General features: G+C 33.1%; 1 protein-coding gene across 1 annotated transcript; it reads right to left on the bottom strand.

Annotated features, from left to right (window-relative positions):
• Positions 1–14,753: 14,753 nt before the first annotated feature.
• LOC149201064 (uncharacterized) lies at positions 14,754–16,014 on the bottom strand. Its single transcript, XM_089399662.1, has 2 exons — positions 15,672–16,014; positions 14,754–15,167 (listed from the first exon to the last, which is right to left on the bottom strand). The coding sequence occupies exons 1-2, from the start codon at positions 15,891–15,893 to the stop codon at positions 14,988–14,990; spliced, it is 402 nt and encodes a 133-aa protein (XP_089255788.1). The 5' UTR covers positions 15,894–16,014; the 3' UTR covers positions 14,754–14,987.
• Between the last annotated feature and the right edge of the window lie 907 nt (positions 16,015–16,921).

Raw genomic sequence — 16,921 nt, 5'->3', positions numbered from 1 at the left:
TGTTTACCTTTTTTTAATGGAATTTGAGAAAAATGTTTGCTTATTTACTAAGTTATATTGAGATTTTATAGTGTTTTATAATATAGCCACTTCATCTTTGAAGGGTTAGATGAATATATGCCCTTCCAAATAAAATTAAGACCATCCCTTCAAATTTTATCACTAGTCGTGAGGTCAAACCAATCCTCAACTCACTCAGAAACACCATAGGATCAACCCCAAGTCCCCTACCCTGACCTTTCTCATGAGGAATTGACCATACTTCTGGTCACGAGTGCTAGAGGAAAGAGAACTAGTAAACATAAGGTTTTACATAAAGGCACCTTCTAGGCCTTCCTTATATGATCCTTCATGATCCTCTGGGGACAAGATCTCTGGGACATTCCAGCTTCTTCTAGAGTGGATTCGATAAAATGAAATTGGATCATCCACTCAACCGATTCCATGTTAAAACTCTATTAGGCCTACCACGAATAATATTACAAGGTTGAGCCTCATGCCTATGTCCATAGAGACACCATTCACAACATGAATTCATCCAAAGATGGACTAAGGTATTTCTTCCCGAGACTTTGGCTATGAGAGATACACTCACACTTATATTAGGTAGTTCTCATAGAAAAATTATCCCACTCTGTGTTATGCATTGCTTAAAAAAGAATTCAAACCCGGCTTGGTTGTGGTGGTTCTACAAATGTCTGGACTTGTGCCAAAGTCCAGCCATGGTCACTAAGATCTTATGAGCATGTTCCAGTGCTATCCCTCTCCTGGCCCACAGTGATTGTAACAATGAATGTAACAGGCTTATAAGAGCCAGTAGATAGCATATGGTGCTAAAAAGGCTACAAGGAGATCAACACTCTCCCAGAAATCATTAGGAATGCCTCCTTCTAAGGCCAATCCAAGTTCCATGTAGATACATACATAACAGATACGTAACTTTACAGGAATGTATCCATATATTCTGTAGTTGTACCTTGGAAAGTAGGGGATGCAAACAAAGGCTTGTTGTTCATTGGACCTGTCCCTAGAGATTTACAATAGGAAACTCAAAAGTGGTAATCAAGTTACCTACCATTTTTCTCTTCCAAAAGGATAAAGGAGTGTGTACTATGGACTAATTTGGGCTCAGAGCTCAGTTGAAAGGAAAGGACATAGAGAACCATGTGATGGGAAACACACAGGAAGAGTGTAAAGATGATCATCCCAAGTATAGTAATGGAAACTGAAGCGAAAGAAAATGGCTGCAACCACCACGAAATATGATCTTGGATACAAGAGGAAGCATGCGAACAATCAGTAACTTGATCCATGGTATATCAGTAAAATGGAATAATCATAAACACGAAAGATGACATTTGTAAGGTATCTTATTAAACTAGATTGGAGAGGGGTTTCACATCTGTTTGGTGTATAGGTGTAGTGATTTGAATATTCAAGTCATGATGAAGAAGCTAGCGTGATTAACATCTAGGAAGGAGGAGTGGAGGATGTGAAATTTTATAAATTACCACTACTGGGATGAAATTTGGCAGAATAACCAATAGTGAGAGTAGAGAAGAGTAAAGTAGTTTATGAGGGAGAGAAGAGAAGTTGTAGGAGGATGTTGTGGGAGATTAGAGTTGCCTTGATATTATTAAGAATAAGAGTTGAGGTCATGAGAATAGTTGAGATCATGTTTAGAGGAGGCGTCCAAATTTCTATCCACTACAAGGTGATATGACTATGGAGGAAAAGACTGTGTTGTAATAACTACATATGGAGGGAGAAGAATTGGAGAATTCACTTAGGGGGGATGGTCCATTTTTTTTAGGCGGAACAAACACAGGATGGTCCCTTCCACTCAAAAGAATGGTTTACATGGAGGATTATAGTTGCATCGATTTGTTTAACCCGACATGGATTATGGCAGGGCCTTGCAGCTATATCTAACAATCTAATGTTGAGGTAGTCCCCATCATGGGGGTTGTAATAACTAGATGGGGGTATGTCCCAGTGCATTATGGGGTGGAATGAGAATCCCCAGGGAAGAAACCCTAAGGTGGTGGGTAGAAAAAGTGGAGATCAACTCGAGGGTGCATGTGTGGCCATATGAAAAAGGATGAATCTCCCCTCACACTAACCCTCAAGGTACCTACCTTAGAGAAGGAAATAAATTTTAAGTCTTGTTGATACCCACGAGAAGAGGGAAATGGTCAGGAACATACATAGAAATTTTCCATGGAGAAGCAATGGTTATTCAATCTATTTTTCTTGAAGGAGATACTATGGGTAGGTGGAGTGTGACACTCCCATATTAGCCACTTTCAGAATTCCAGGACAATCAAACTACTTGATATCCCCTGTAAATTGTTGTACCATAAGCAATAAGGCAACCTCAGTAAGAATAGAGGTTTCCAAACCCATGGTGATAGGAGAAGGATTGAGTGGCTCGGGACAAGCCACAATTATGTAAATGTACCAATCTTAATTGTAAATGGACCAAACCTCTTATGAAGTTTGACATTTAACATTGATGGATATTTGGTGTAATTTTTTTTTTCAATAAGAAAAAACACACATATTTCATTAATAAAATAAGTTACATTTACATTGTTCTTCATCTAATTCCATTGAATTCACTACTAACCTCACTTTAATTTTAACATGTCCATTCTATAGTCTATCCTCTATCACTATTCTAGAATATTTGTATGTCCTTTTAACAAAAAACATGTTAACATAAGAAAAATTTAACATACACAATTTTCTAATGAGTCTCCTATCTCTTAGTTTAATTCTGCAGAAACATTGCAGCTTAAACAAATATATATATATATATATATATATATATATATATATATATATATATTCTCGGATATCTCGTTGATTCAATCTCTCATGTTTTAATAAACCTTGTATGTTGGAAGGAGTCATTTTGTAAAAATAATATTTGATCAAGCCCGACCCAATGTTGCTTCCCTCTTTGGATATTCCATCTGCCACATGGTATTGAACTTTGTAGGTATGTGTGAATGTTATCCTCTTGAACCTCCTAATCAACATCCTAATCCTCTTCATCCAATTTGATAGCACTGATGACTCTAATTTTGATCTCATTTCTACCCAATCAATGATCACTTTGGAGTCTTTGAAGGCATCCATCTCATCAATAGCTAGCCATTTCACACATAATAAAACTCTCCATAGAGTCTATAGTTCATATCTATTGTTTGAACCCACCCCACTATACCAACAAAATGGAATACATCACCAGGTTTCATTGTTATAGCCATCCTTCCGTCTTTCTGAGTGATTTCAATTGAAAATGGTGTGTTCTACTATTTTCCACCTCAATATACGCCTAGTTCAAATGGATTGTTTATTTACACTTGTGCAAAATTTGTAAGTCTCTTGGTCAAAATTCAAAACTAATTACTAAGTTATTGAGTTATTTGTCAAGAACAGAGTGTAAATCTAAAAAATGGGGCTTAGAAAAATGTTTGTCGAAGACTGCACATATGTCATTAATTGGAAATAAGCCTATGGGGATGAAGGAAATTGTATTTGTGACAAAAACATCTTTCACATTCCTCAAATTATGTGTCAGTTTCATGCAATTGATTTGACAAAATGACAAATTCTCAGTTTTTAAAAATGTTTTACCTAGCACAGAAAAATGCCCGCCCATACCCTCATTCTTCCCTCTTGCTGAGTGATTTTATTTGCAAATGGTGTGTTCTACTATTTTCAACCTCACTATACACCTGGTTTGATTGAATGATTTATTTACACTTGTGTATAATTTTTAAGTCTCTTGGTCAAATTTCAAAACTAATTACTGGAGTTCTTGAATTGTTTAATCAAGAACAGAGTGAAAATGTACAAAAATGAACATGCCACCATACAAACTACGAATTTCTATCTCAATTCCTAGCCTAGGTAATCTCCATGGGTTCCCTAGCACTCCAAACTCAAGTCCAACAATAGTCATAGTGTGTCCAAGTTAGATCCAACACCCTCCGACCACAAACTAATCTCTGATTTTTCCCTTGTCTTAGTACTCCCACCTCCTCCCATAACACAAGACTAAAATCCTCCTCATAAAATAACAAAAGACAAAAAACCCAAGAAGAATCCCCTCCTCCATATTCTCCTCTTTCCCTATTCCTCTCCCTCGAATTGAATTCTAACCACCACCCTTCATTGTCACCAACTTTCACCAACCTCATAACTCCCTCCCCCCCTCCTCCTCCCCAATGCCTTGTCCAGAAATAATTTGGAGGAGAAAAATAGTCATACCAAGGGAAATGAAATAATAAATAATAATATGTAATATTGAAATAAATTTGAGGAGACACCTTGTTAGGTTGAGCGGTAATAAATAATAAAGTAATAATATCAGGTCATATCAGTAAATCTTATAGATTCATAAGAACCTAATCAATTTAGTATTAATAAGTGTATCCAAATATAACTCAATAATTATAAGTCAATATTTTAAGATTAATTAAGTACTAATCAAGATTATCCATTAATCAAGCTTAAGGCTAACCATAAGCTTGATTATTAATCAATCTTAACCATTTATTTAATCATCTAACATATTAAGCTTTAAAATACTAGCATATCCGTTCAAGGTGTGGGTGTGAAGCTAGCATACACATACCTCGTACATAAACTAGTAATACTTATTGGAATCAACCACAAAAACTCAATCACTCAGTAGGTAAGCTAATAAAATAATGTAAGATAATAAGATCAGGTAGAGAATTACACTTCACTCTATGGGTAATCTATTTCCTTTCATTCCCTATATAGCATTTCATTCCCTTCACATTCTATAAGTCTATATTATAATAAGGTTATAAGGAGAGATTTTCCCCACTCCCTCATTCCCTCCTTCCTTAATGATAAAATTCCAAATTGGTGACTTAATTTTATGTCACCCCCTTGCTCCATGTTCCATAGTGACACATCAAGTATTAATGTAGCACAACTCTAGAATGAAATATTTCATTCTTCAAGCGTATAAAATATAATGTAAATTGCAAGATTATTGCTTTATAAATGTCAAGTGGTGCAAGAACAAGCACTACAATGACCAACCACAACCACAGAACCAAGTTTGCAAGTTATGTGACATATGCTTTCATATTCATATTATTAAAACCTAATCAAAGCCCCATGTTAAGCATTAAGCCTTAGATAGTGAGTTATATTTCTATTTGTTATATTAGTGTTGTCAAATAGAACTTTTAATTGAAATTGCACCCTTTATCTCCTATTTATATATACTAAGGAGGCTTAGGTTTATCATTATATCATTTCATTCTTATGCATTTCTCCTATTGTAAAATGAGGTTTCCCCCTTGAGGAGGGTTATATTTCATTCTTATATTTATTTCTCAACATGTGAAACTTCTTCTCTTTCTATTTTTAGGGTAGATTAGTATATGTTTCCTATTTTTCTATTTTAATGCTATTGAATGGAAAATGTTGTTGTTTCAAGACTTAAGAGACAAAACTATGAACTATGTTGAATGAGAAGAATGAAGTGCCCAATGCCCAATTCCATACGTTTATATTATAATCATTTTATAAGGGGAGACTTTCTCCACTCCCTCCTTCCTCGATGTTAGTATTCCCAAAGGGGAAAACTGATGTCACACTCTTTCTCCATGTTCCATCATGACACATTAAGTACTAATGTAGCAAAACTCTAGTACGAAATATTTCATTATTCAGGCATGGGAAATCTAGTGTATATTGCAAACTTATTAGCTTTCTTAATGTAAAATGGTGCAAGACCAAGCACTACAATCCCCAACCATGACTATAGAACCAAGTTTGAAAGTTTAGAGTATATCAACTACATAACATATTCTTGCATATTCATACATTGAATTTCCACTAAATAGAGTTGTTGAATTGACAATCAATAATGAAAGAAAATATCAATATAAAAGGAAAGAACATAATCATAATATTATTACACGATCAGGGACAATATAAGCTTGGATTGATAGTTTGAAGGTTTGAGAGTCTTACATATGTTTTGTAATTGCATTCCTTAATGATCTAGCTGCAAATCAATATCTAACTCTAGTATTGTTGAACCAAACAATCAACGTATTATTCTCTTGTGTAGATTAATGGGATCAAACCCCTCTTTAGTACACATAGGGGAATTTTGAGATAAAAAATGGGACTCAAAATAAAAATTGTACTAATAAAGTTAACTTTATAAGATCCAATAGGATTCAAGATTATGATGTCATCCCAAGGGGTAAATATTTTGGAGGTAAAAGAAGAAAACTACTTTCTTAATTGTATTTTTGGTTTATATCCATATAATTTTACTCAAATGTCAAGTGTAGACACCTATTAGATGTGGAATTAAATTCTACATCCAACGTGTACCCACTCTGAATACTTTTGAATAGGCCCACATCAAAAAAAATTAAAATAACATGAAAAAATCGTGTTCAACATGATTTTTCATGTATTTTCATTTTTTTTCGATGTGGATCTACTCAAAAGTATGAAGAGGGGGTACTGATTGGATGTGGAATTAAATTTTACATCCAAAAAGTGTCCGCACATAAAATTTGAATAAACTTATAAGGAGATAACCTAAAAATACAAAAAAAAAAAAAAAATAGTTTTCTTTCTTTTCCTTTAAAAATTCATAAATTTTATTTTATAATTTAAACTATTATATTGGTATTTTCCTTTGAAGACCCATTTTATACCTCAAAATTCCCCTAATGATTGATCCTATTTATAATTTCTCCTCTACCTATTTAGTTTCATTGGAAATCAATTAGTCTTTGCAACATTTCAAATACAATAACATTGTCTCCTCAAATCCCCATTTCTAACACATGGTAGTTTTCCATTCTATTATTATTTCATTAACTCCTATTTGGTAGCTCCAATGAGTGGGTATTCTGTATCTAAGGAAAAAATAAGCTTATCACTCTTTAGCAACATTTGAGTCTCCCATAGCCAAAGGACAAAGAAATTTCCCAATCTATACCAACTACACTTATGTACGAACTTCATATACTTATCCATAAAATCAACCTAACTTAGAAATTTAGTCAACAAAGAAACAAATATTTTTGCTTGGTGTTAATGTTCAAATGCTCCTATGTCACAAATTAGTTTACTTAATGATGGCAAAAGTAAAAAGAGTCATCATGTATCTAATTCTCTAGCATTTCATTCCCTTCATTCTATGGGTAACATATTCATTATTTGTGTGTTCTCTTTGAAGGATAATGGATAGATAATATTTTTGGTGTCTTGACTCTTAATATGGCTCGTTGGGATGTTTTTATACCATCACCGAGGAGGTGAATGATGTAGGTCAATATTTTAGAAGATATGTTAAGGAACTTGCAATAATTCTTGGACATATGATAAAGCTTGTTGTGAAATCTAGCAAATGGAGAGTTCAATTTGAATAATAAACACAAGAATTCAACAAATCTTACACTAGCCTGATTCAGTGTTAAGTATGGGAAACATATTTGGAGCTATCTAAATAATAGGAGTCATGATGCTCAATTTCAATACTATGAATGAAGTACCTCAAGTTGGAAGCTTCAATATCCATAGTGAAGGATATGGTAGCCATGGTTACCAATTTAAATAACCTCGCTTCATATAATTTTCTTCTAGGATCCCCAAGTCCTCATGATATTCCAAGTGACTCTCAACATGGGCCAAACTTTTCCAGTCAAGGGAGTTAGTAGCTAATGAACAACTATCTATTTACCTTTTTTAATTATTTTAATATTTTATAAGGATATATTTTCATTAGGATAATTCATCAAACCTTGTCCCTATATGTTTTGGAGCATGAATTTTTTATTTTGTGTATAAAAAAATATGCTTGATATTTTGTATCTAAATTTACTTTTGAGATTAGTCTATCTCATGTACTAGTATTCATGGTTTCGACTAGATAAATACTTCTACTTAAAGGCATTGACAACTTCCCCACAATTTTATTATGATGCATGCAATTTATAATCTTTAGTGTGTTATAGACAATGAGTATTTCACCAATATTTTACATAGGAAAGGATTTTACAAGTGCAAAAATAATCTTCTTACTATTAGAAAAGTTGTGATAACAGAAATAAATCATTAGTAAAGTTAACCATTTCTCCAAATATTTTACATTTATATTTCATTCAAATGGAACAATATCAAAATGATCTCATACCTTGAATGGTTCCTTCCCACCAAAGTGGAACTTGTAAAAGGTACCTCTATTGATTTTGGGAATCATCACAGGATTTAGCCAATATGGTACATCATTTTGTTCCTTTGTTGCTTAAGGCCTTCCTAAAGTAAAATCTGGATAAGGTCTCCTACTAAATCATATTTATTACTTACATCAATTGGTTTGAGAACAATACCCTTGTATTGTGACCTTGTTACCACCCAAATTATATGTGCATGATAAAATCCCCAATCCATAATGCATAATTCGACAGGAACATTTTAGGAAGGCCCCAACTATGACCTCGACAACCATCCTTTAACTTTAGGTTGGTTATCCTATGACTAATTAGGTCCTTCCCTACTATGATCATTAAGGCTTCGTTAAAATAGATTAAAGTGATATCAATGGTAGCCTTAATGAAATAATTTTTTTATATACTTTTTTTTTAAAGAGAAAGTGGTGGTGGAGGGATATGAATATCAGTGCTAATATCCTTATAGGGCTATGGAGTAAATATGAATCAAGTGAAAATATGATATCAAGAAGAAAACCCTCTTAAGTAAGTTATCCATTGTTTTATGGATTAGGGAAATAAGTTAGAACTAGATAGCTAAATTAACCCCTCATCTAATCAAGGAAAACCATGAAATCATGGCCCCCACTAGAAGAGATCCCTCCAAGGGGAAAGCCTTTAACTACAAGATCGACTATGGGATGAAATATAATCAAAACCATATCTAAGGAATTTTGGTGTATGGCACAGAAAGGAGGATTAAAAAGCCCCCCAAACCAACAAGAGAGAGTGTGCAAGAAGAGCATATAGACATCCTTCTTCCAAGTTACAAGGATGCCCTTCAAATGGATCAACCTTAGTATCCTTGTGGTAGTTTTAAGTAATCATAATAATTCCTTTAATGATGTAGAATAAATAATCAAGAAAGAATGACTTCTAAGTAAAAAACATTCACTGCAGAAATAAGCCCTTAACACAAAAAATGCCTCATCTAAAGATATTTCCATTAAGCTCCAAGGAGAGGAATGGTTTGATAATCCAACCATGAGTATAAATGAGGAAGCTCATCTCTATTTATAGAGTGATATCTAACTTATCTTACAACAAAATATCATTATTTGATTTAATTCCTTATATATAGCTAAAGCAAACTAAATCTTAACTAACTCCTAAAATCAAGAAAACTAACACATCATAAAATAAAGTGGTCAAGCGACATGTACAATGAAAGATGCATAAAACCCTCAAAGAGAGGGGCAGATCTACTCAAGAAGAGATAATAATGGTCCAAGATACCACATCTAGCCTTTGAATGGTCCAAGGTTGTTGAAGATGGTCAACAGTCCATGGAATATGGTGGTCCAATGCTACCCCTAATCAAATGTGTCCAATGGCGTTCCTTCTTTGATGTAATGACTTCAAGAGAGGGTGTATAATACTCCATGATTAAGGAGGTGGAACTAAGAAAACGACCCCATAAAATATGTGAAATAAAGGTCCAATGCCTCCAAACAATGTTCCCCACGAAGGTCCATGGTCATACAGTCTAGTGATCAAATTTGAAGGGTTGGTCTTAATTTTATTTGGAAGGGCATATATTTATCTAACCCTTCAAAGATGAAAAGTTATATAAAAAAATTGTACTTCTATTAACAAGTGTATATTAAATAAACTATTTATAGAAAAATGCCAAAACGAAATGGTGTCCTTCTAAATCTTTAAAATTTAAAAAGTGGCTACATTAAAACACTATAAAATCTCAATAGAATTTAGTAAATAGGCAAAACATTTTCTCAAATTCTATTAAAAAAAGGTAAACATATGTTTCTTCTATTCAATAGATAATATTCAAAATTATTTGAATTTTTTCATTGAAAATATATATCTATTTGTACAATGGAAAAAGTTTTTTTAGTTTTGATTTGTATCTAATTTATACTATATGTTTTGTTCAGCTTGAAACAATTTAAAGCAAATAAAAAAAATAAATATATACCTTCAAAAACCAAGGGAATTGAACTTTTCTCTTAACATTGCTCAATCAAAGAACACTATCAATAGACTTTCATCTCCATTAAAAACTTCAAGCTTTATAGATTCAAATATTTATGTAATTAAAAGGAAAATTTTCCATATCTAATAGGGAAATGTTGTAATATGTAATACACGTTTGTAATGTTGTTGTTGTATGGCTTGGTTGGTTGTTTTTTTTTGTTTAAGAATGGTTTTCCAATTTGGTCCTTACAATGAATTCAAGTTTGGTTGATATTTTTTTTCTAATAATGCGGTTTCTTTTCGTTGATGCCTTTTTCTAATAACATGGTTTCTTTTCATTAACAATGTCATTTAATTTTTCTATGATATCAACATCTCCTTAAAAACCTTTCATAGTAGTAGCTACATGGACACCCACACGCACAACTTAAACTTATTTCCTAGATGCCGAATGGAGAGAATGAAGCGGGAGACACAATAGTAGTTGTATTTACTATGGATAGCTATTGGCATTCTATATCTTTTGGGAAGACCACCCGGAAAAATAAAATTGAGTTGTAGCCCTGTAGGGAGACTAATCTTTAGTTGTGTGGTTATTAATAGAGCCTTGGATTTTCATTCTAACACTTCTCCCTGGTTCAAACTCTACATAGTTTTATGGGAAGCACAGTTATTATTTCTCAATTTTTTTTAATAGCATTAATTTCTATGTTTTCAAAAACTGGAGAGTTAATAAAGAAAAATGATTTTTAAGATAAGAGAAGAAATATGGGGTTTTAAATAAAGTTTGATTTTACAAATTCTAGGCTTAATAGTAAGCTTGATTACAGTAAGTTCAAATGGCAACAATGCTAGGATTTTGTAAGCATTATGGTTGTCAGTCATGGAATAATCTAAAAATAGAAAAGAGATGGTAGTAGTTATTTACAAGAATATAAAAAATGTTAGAATCACTAAGCATAGTTGCCACCATCTAATGGGTAATTTCATAATTGAACAATCTTGTTTGAATGGTTGTCAAAATGGAACAATCTTGTTTGAATGGTTGGTTGACAAGAAAGAAAGAAAATTTTGCAAATTAGGAAAGAAAATGAAGATACAATAGAAAATGTGGTTATGATGTAAAACCATCAATATTATCACTTTAATCTATTTTTAAACACAATGAAATTACAGCTTTAACTAATTGATTTCATTTATTACTATAACATGAAAAATTATTCATTTATTACTATAAAATGAGAATGTATTAATTTATTACTATAAAATAAGAATTCAAATTAATAAAGCGATTACTCTGTCTATATAGCGATGTTTTCTAAAAAGAAACCCTAAATAAAGAACCCTATCGGTCTTATTATGTTATATCAAGATTTCCATGTCGAACATGAGAGTTTCAACGTAATGATGTCTTCATGGAAAATGTAAGGAATCCTATCGGCCTTATTATACTATGTCAAGATATCTATGTGGAACATCAAAGTAATGTCATGAATATGTCCTCATAAAAGTAGGATGGAAGATATGATGTTTTCATGGCAGTAGGATTATCAGTGCTCAAATATATTCGGCATCCTTGAAGATGTAGTATACGGTAGTAGTTATTTACAAGATAAAAAAGGTTTGTGAATCAGTAAGCGTAGTTATCGCCATCTAATAGGGCAATCTCATAATTGAACAATCTTGTGTTAATAATGGGTTGACAAGAGAGAATAAAATTTTACAAATTAAGGAAAAATGGAGATACCACAGAAAATGTAATATGTGGTTATGATGTAAAAATGTCAATATTGTCACTTTAACCTATTTTTAAGTGTTGGACAAATACGAAAAATACCGTTTCAAATGTTGAAATGCATACCTGTTGTGGGACCATGAAATCGCTTGCCTTTATCAACGCTTCAGAAGCTTCATAACTCCCCTTCCAATCCCCTAGAAACACGAATATATGAAAAAATATGAAGTGAAATACTTCAATGGATTGATTTTTCAAAGTTGAGCAAAGAAAGATGTAATTACAAGCAGAAGTAAATATAACGAGACAAAAATCCACATCAAACCTTCGGGTTGAATGGAAAGATTAAGAGATTCTGCTTGATATGGAGTGTAACCTTGATGGTTCTCATTCCGCACCAATTTCATTGTTTCCTCCTCACGAAGGGCAAAAATCCTTTGACTTTGTTCAAAGACTTAGTCCAAAAAATCTTCATTGATGACATGATAGATGATATAAAAAATAATCTAGACTCTACACATGACTATATAAAGATCAATCAACCATTCCATATATAATAATTTTAATCGGTTACACCTAAATCAATGAACTGAATGAAAGGCGAGGGAAATGAAAGTTGAAAATTAAAACTGAGAGCTAAAAATACTTTGCGAACTTGTGTTGCACTGGCTTTAAGGTTGGGATTGGAAAAATCAATGAAGGCAAGATTCACAGGCTCAGAATAATCTACCTCAGTCATTGTTAATTCTATCTTTTGTCATTTGTTTCTTCTAAATCTCCAATATCTTCAAAATATGCCCTATTCATGGATACCAATACATAGCTACTTCTCCTCTGCTATCAATGAATGCGAAAAGAAACCTCTGTTATCAACGAATGCGAACATAAACCTCATATCATGAATGCTAACTCTATCAATGCTGCCATTATGACTAATGACCTGGGAATGGATGAACAACCTCTATTACGTCCCATTGCACTTTTTGGAGTGTTGGCAGAACCTCCTACAGACTTTAGAGTGTTACATCAGTCAAAGAACTCGGTTTTTTTGAAATGTCCTACGGACAGGCAACCCTTCATACGACATTTTACAATATTATTTATTTATTTGAAAAACTTATAAAAATTAAAATTAGAATTTCTTTTGACTAGTAAATTTCATTGAGGACTTCTCTGACGTGCTAGAGGGCTTCCGAAGGGCTGTGATGTGTTCAAATTTGAACACTAGTCATACCCTGGGTCAAGGAACTCCATGAAGCATGCGATGTCTTTTCAAGTTAAAATCTAGGTCATAAAACCTCTATCCAACCAAGTGACATCAAATTATAATGAAATTGATCGTTATTTCCAACTCGTCATCCTTTAATATACTTATCCAAGTTATGTTCACATCATCTAAAGCATACCAAGAGAGTGACACATCATCCATATCACCCTTTCAAGTCACCAAATTATCCCAAAAGCTTCCATAACTATTGTAGGTGCAAATCAACCCTCAAATGATGTTATAATCAACCCATAAAGTGACCAACGAGGTCAATATTTCATATCCTTCCATAGGGCATGTCAGGGAGATGTCCAAGTATCCAAAAATAGAAACAAAATTTCCTTGAGAGGTGTGACCAATGCCTCAGAATATGTAAAGTTCCTTGACCAACATGACTTTTCTTAGGAAACATGAAAGCACCCAAAAGGCTTACTGCAACGAGATCATAAAGGAGGCCTATGCCATGCTACAAATTGCTCTATTTCACAAAAAATTTACTATGGGTATCCTTGTTGAAAGGAGGATATGGGATAATAGACCTCATTGAGGAAATTTATGGAAAAAAAAGAAGAAAAGATTATTATGGTACAATTAATAAAAAACAAAACGAGACTGGAATGAAAAAACCAACAATGTTGCATAATGAAGATAAATACAATATTGAAACTAAAGTACTACATTGAAAAGCAAAATTGGTTATACATCATATAGTGAATAACATTGAAATATACCTAACCATACAAAATTCAAGAACAATAATAACTTATTTTTAAAATTAGATGTAATAACTATAGTAATTTATCTTTAAATCTAGCAAAAGGCAAAATTCAAGAATGATAGTAGCTCATGTTTAAAATTAGATGTAACAACTATAGTAACTTATCTTTGAATCTAGCAAAACGCCCATAGCATGATGTTGACTCTATATTTTATAATGATGCTAACAAAATCTGAGGAGAAGAAAATCCTAAAATGTTAAAACCATATCCCTAACATGATTAGGGTTGAGTAGCAAGGCACTGAGCTATATGAATACTAGCCATCAATTGCTAGTATCATAACTTTTTCCTCAATGCTTCATTTCAGGTATTCTTTAACTTGATGAAATAAAACATCAGTAAACCAGGTTAAATTTTATTCGTAATTGTCCTTAAAAATACAATAAAAAGTCACGAAACATAAAATTATTAATATCAAAAGCATATTTAAAATAGGCCTAGATAAGCACCTCAATCAATAAATGTTTTCAAATAGCACCTCAATCCATAAATGTTTTCGAATAGATATATTTCATGTTAAATATCATATTAAACACTATAATTTCTTGTATAGTTTGATATTACAATTTTATCAATATATTGATCTGTTTATTAATTACAGATGATACTGTTTGATTATAACAATCGAAAAATTATATTGATTTAAGTACTTATATTACACCCAACATAGTTTGAAAGGATTGAAATGGTGTTATAAGATTCACAATCTTCATATATATACATAAAATAACAGAGGTTCCATAATATGATTGATTGTTTACAATAAAATGCTTCTCGACCTTACAGAACGATCTGGAAAAAAGGTGATAGGAAAACGCAGGAAGAGGAAAATACGGAAGACTTCAGTTTCATCAGAATCGCATAACACCACGCCGATTACATATATCAGAGGGATCTGAAATCAAGGGATCATAACTAACTTCTTTATCTAAGGAAGAAATTTATTTTCAAATCATAATCGATGCAGTTGCAGGCAGCTAGAAGTGATGATGGTGGTGATGTTTTTTGCCATGGCCTTCTTTTTTGTAATGATTCGCCTGCTGATGCTCATAGAAGGCATACCCCGCTGTTCCCACTGCAGCTGCTGCAGCAATTTCTGCCTCAATCATGTGCTTGTGAGCGTGCTCTGGATGTTTCTTTGCTTTGTGCATCTCGTACTGCATACACATATCACATATCAGTGTTTCTATTCAGCTCATAAGTATTCATATCCATTTGCATCTAGGGTTAAGGGTTAGTTCAACGGATCATCTGTGAATGAAAAAATATTAATTACAAGTTAAAACTCCATGGAATTTATTGAGATTAGCGTGGAAAAAGGATAAGCATCCTTATATCGATGGAATTTGTAATGGAGAGAAGTCAACTATTGCCTTTTTTTTAATCATATTTTGGAATTTGTAAATCTAATTTGATTTTTTTATTTTTTTTTATATTTTAGAGTATGCAATCTAATTAAATTTGAGAATTTAGATTTTTTTGAATATGTTATTACAATGTAAAGTTACAGATGGGATAAAGAATATATCTATTTATATACTTGATATAAATTTCTTACTATAATAAATTTTTGAATTCCAAAATATTCTAAAAATCTACTATTAACACAAAAAAAATACCCCTATAACATATTAAGATTACAAAATCAAAATAGATCTTACCATTGCAAATGTTCCTGCAGCGAGTGCTCCCATTTCTGCTACATGCTCCATATGTTTATGATGCTTCTGTTCCTTCATGGCCCTCTCCTGCTCTAATGCATACAGATCTCCTCTCTGGATCACTGGTTCACCATAGTAAGCAATCTCCGGCGTTATGTATTGTTGATGGTGTCCGCTATGGTGTTTGTTATGGTGGTGGTGGCCGTGATGGTGATGAGACATCGTCTCCTTGAAACAGAAACAGAAATGGAATTGAAATTGGGCAGATCACAATAAAATGGACAGAATGACTCGTAGGCCAGCACAAATATTCTTGGATGGAGATGAGATGAGAGTAGGGAAGGGAAGGGAGAGAAGCGTCTTATATAACGGTGTGTGTTGGATATTGAACCAAGAATAGCGTGTGAAAACGGAGTATCTCACACGGAATGGTAGGTGACTCACACACTTCCTGTTTTCGGGAAAACTTCGCGAGACTGTCTTTCCCAGAAAGGAGGTGGGCCGCTGAAAAACTTGGTCTGATATCGTGAGCATGAAGTACCAATGGATTAAGTTTATCAATAATATTTACCCATGACGATCCCAACCTGGGCCGTAGGTGAGGACCGCTGAACGAGGAGTTCTGTCTCTTGTGGCGTGCGCATGAAGTTTAACCAAAGGAAAATGAAAAAAATGTTTTGTTAAGTTATTGCATATCCATGGGAGATCTGGAAGACGGTAGACCGAGTATTGTTTAGCAAAACTGAAGTAGAGGGGAGCGCGTTATGAGTTTTATATAATAATAATTAGAAGTAGCTGCTTCACTTTGTGTTTCCAAATCTCAAACGCGTGGAGAAGGGGTATAACAACATGTTAAAAGCATCACAACTTCAATTCAAATGTTTATTTATTTTGAACTTCTTTTCGTTGTACAATTTCTTATTTAATTTATAAAACATAATTATCATTTAAAAATGTGAAACATGAAAAAGTTAGTTATGTATGTAATTGTTAAGTATAAATTAATCGATTTTTGGGAAAACTTCCTGGAACTAACTGGGCTTTCCCAAAGAGGTGGGCAGCTGAAAAACACGGTTCGACGGTTTCATATTTAGCCATCACTAAATATAGCTAAATATTTAGTCATCTTTTTCTTTTAAATAGGGGTCAAAGTAATGCATATCCATTGGAGATCAGGAAGAGAGTAGATCGAGTATTGTTTAGCAAAACGGGAGTAGAGGGGAGGGCATATGAATTTTATAGCTGCTTCA

This window comes from Pinus tabuliformis, chromosome 2_1 (assembly GCF_031772625.1).
Source record: "Pinus tabuliformis cultivar Carrire ecotype Pingquan chromosome 2_1, CPIR1, whole genome shotgun sequence".
Classification (NCBI taxonomy): domain Eukaryota; kingdom Viridiplantae; phylum Streptophyta; class Pinopsida; order Pinales; family Pinaceae; genus Pinus; species Pinus tabuliformis.
Note: the sequence above shows the minus strand (reverse complement) of the source record. Positions and strands in the feature narration are given on the sequence as shown.

What these genes read in the sequence shown, in the direction of transcription:
- LOC149201064 (XM_089399662.1), bottom strand. Translation starts at nt 15,893, where the DNA reads ATGTCTCATCACCATCACGGCCACCACCACCATAACAAACACCATAGC. An exon ending in CTGCAGGAACATTTGCAATG is followed by an intron (nt 15,168 to 15,671) that starts GTAAGATCTATT and finishes ATGTGTATGCAG; the next exon opens with TACGAGATGCACAAAGCAAA.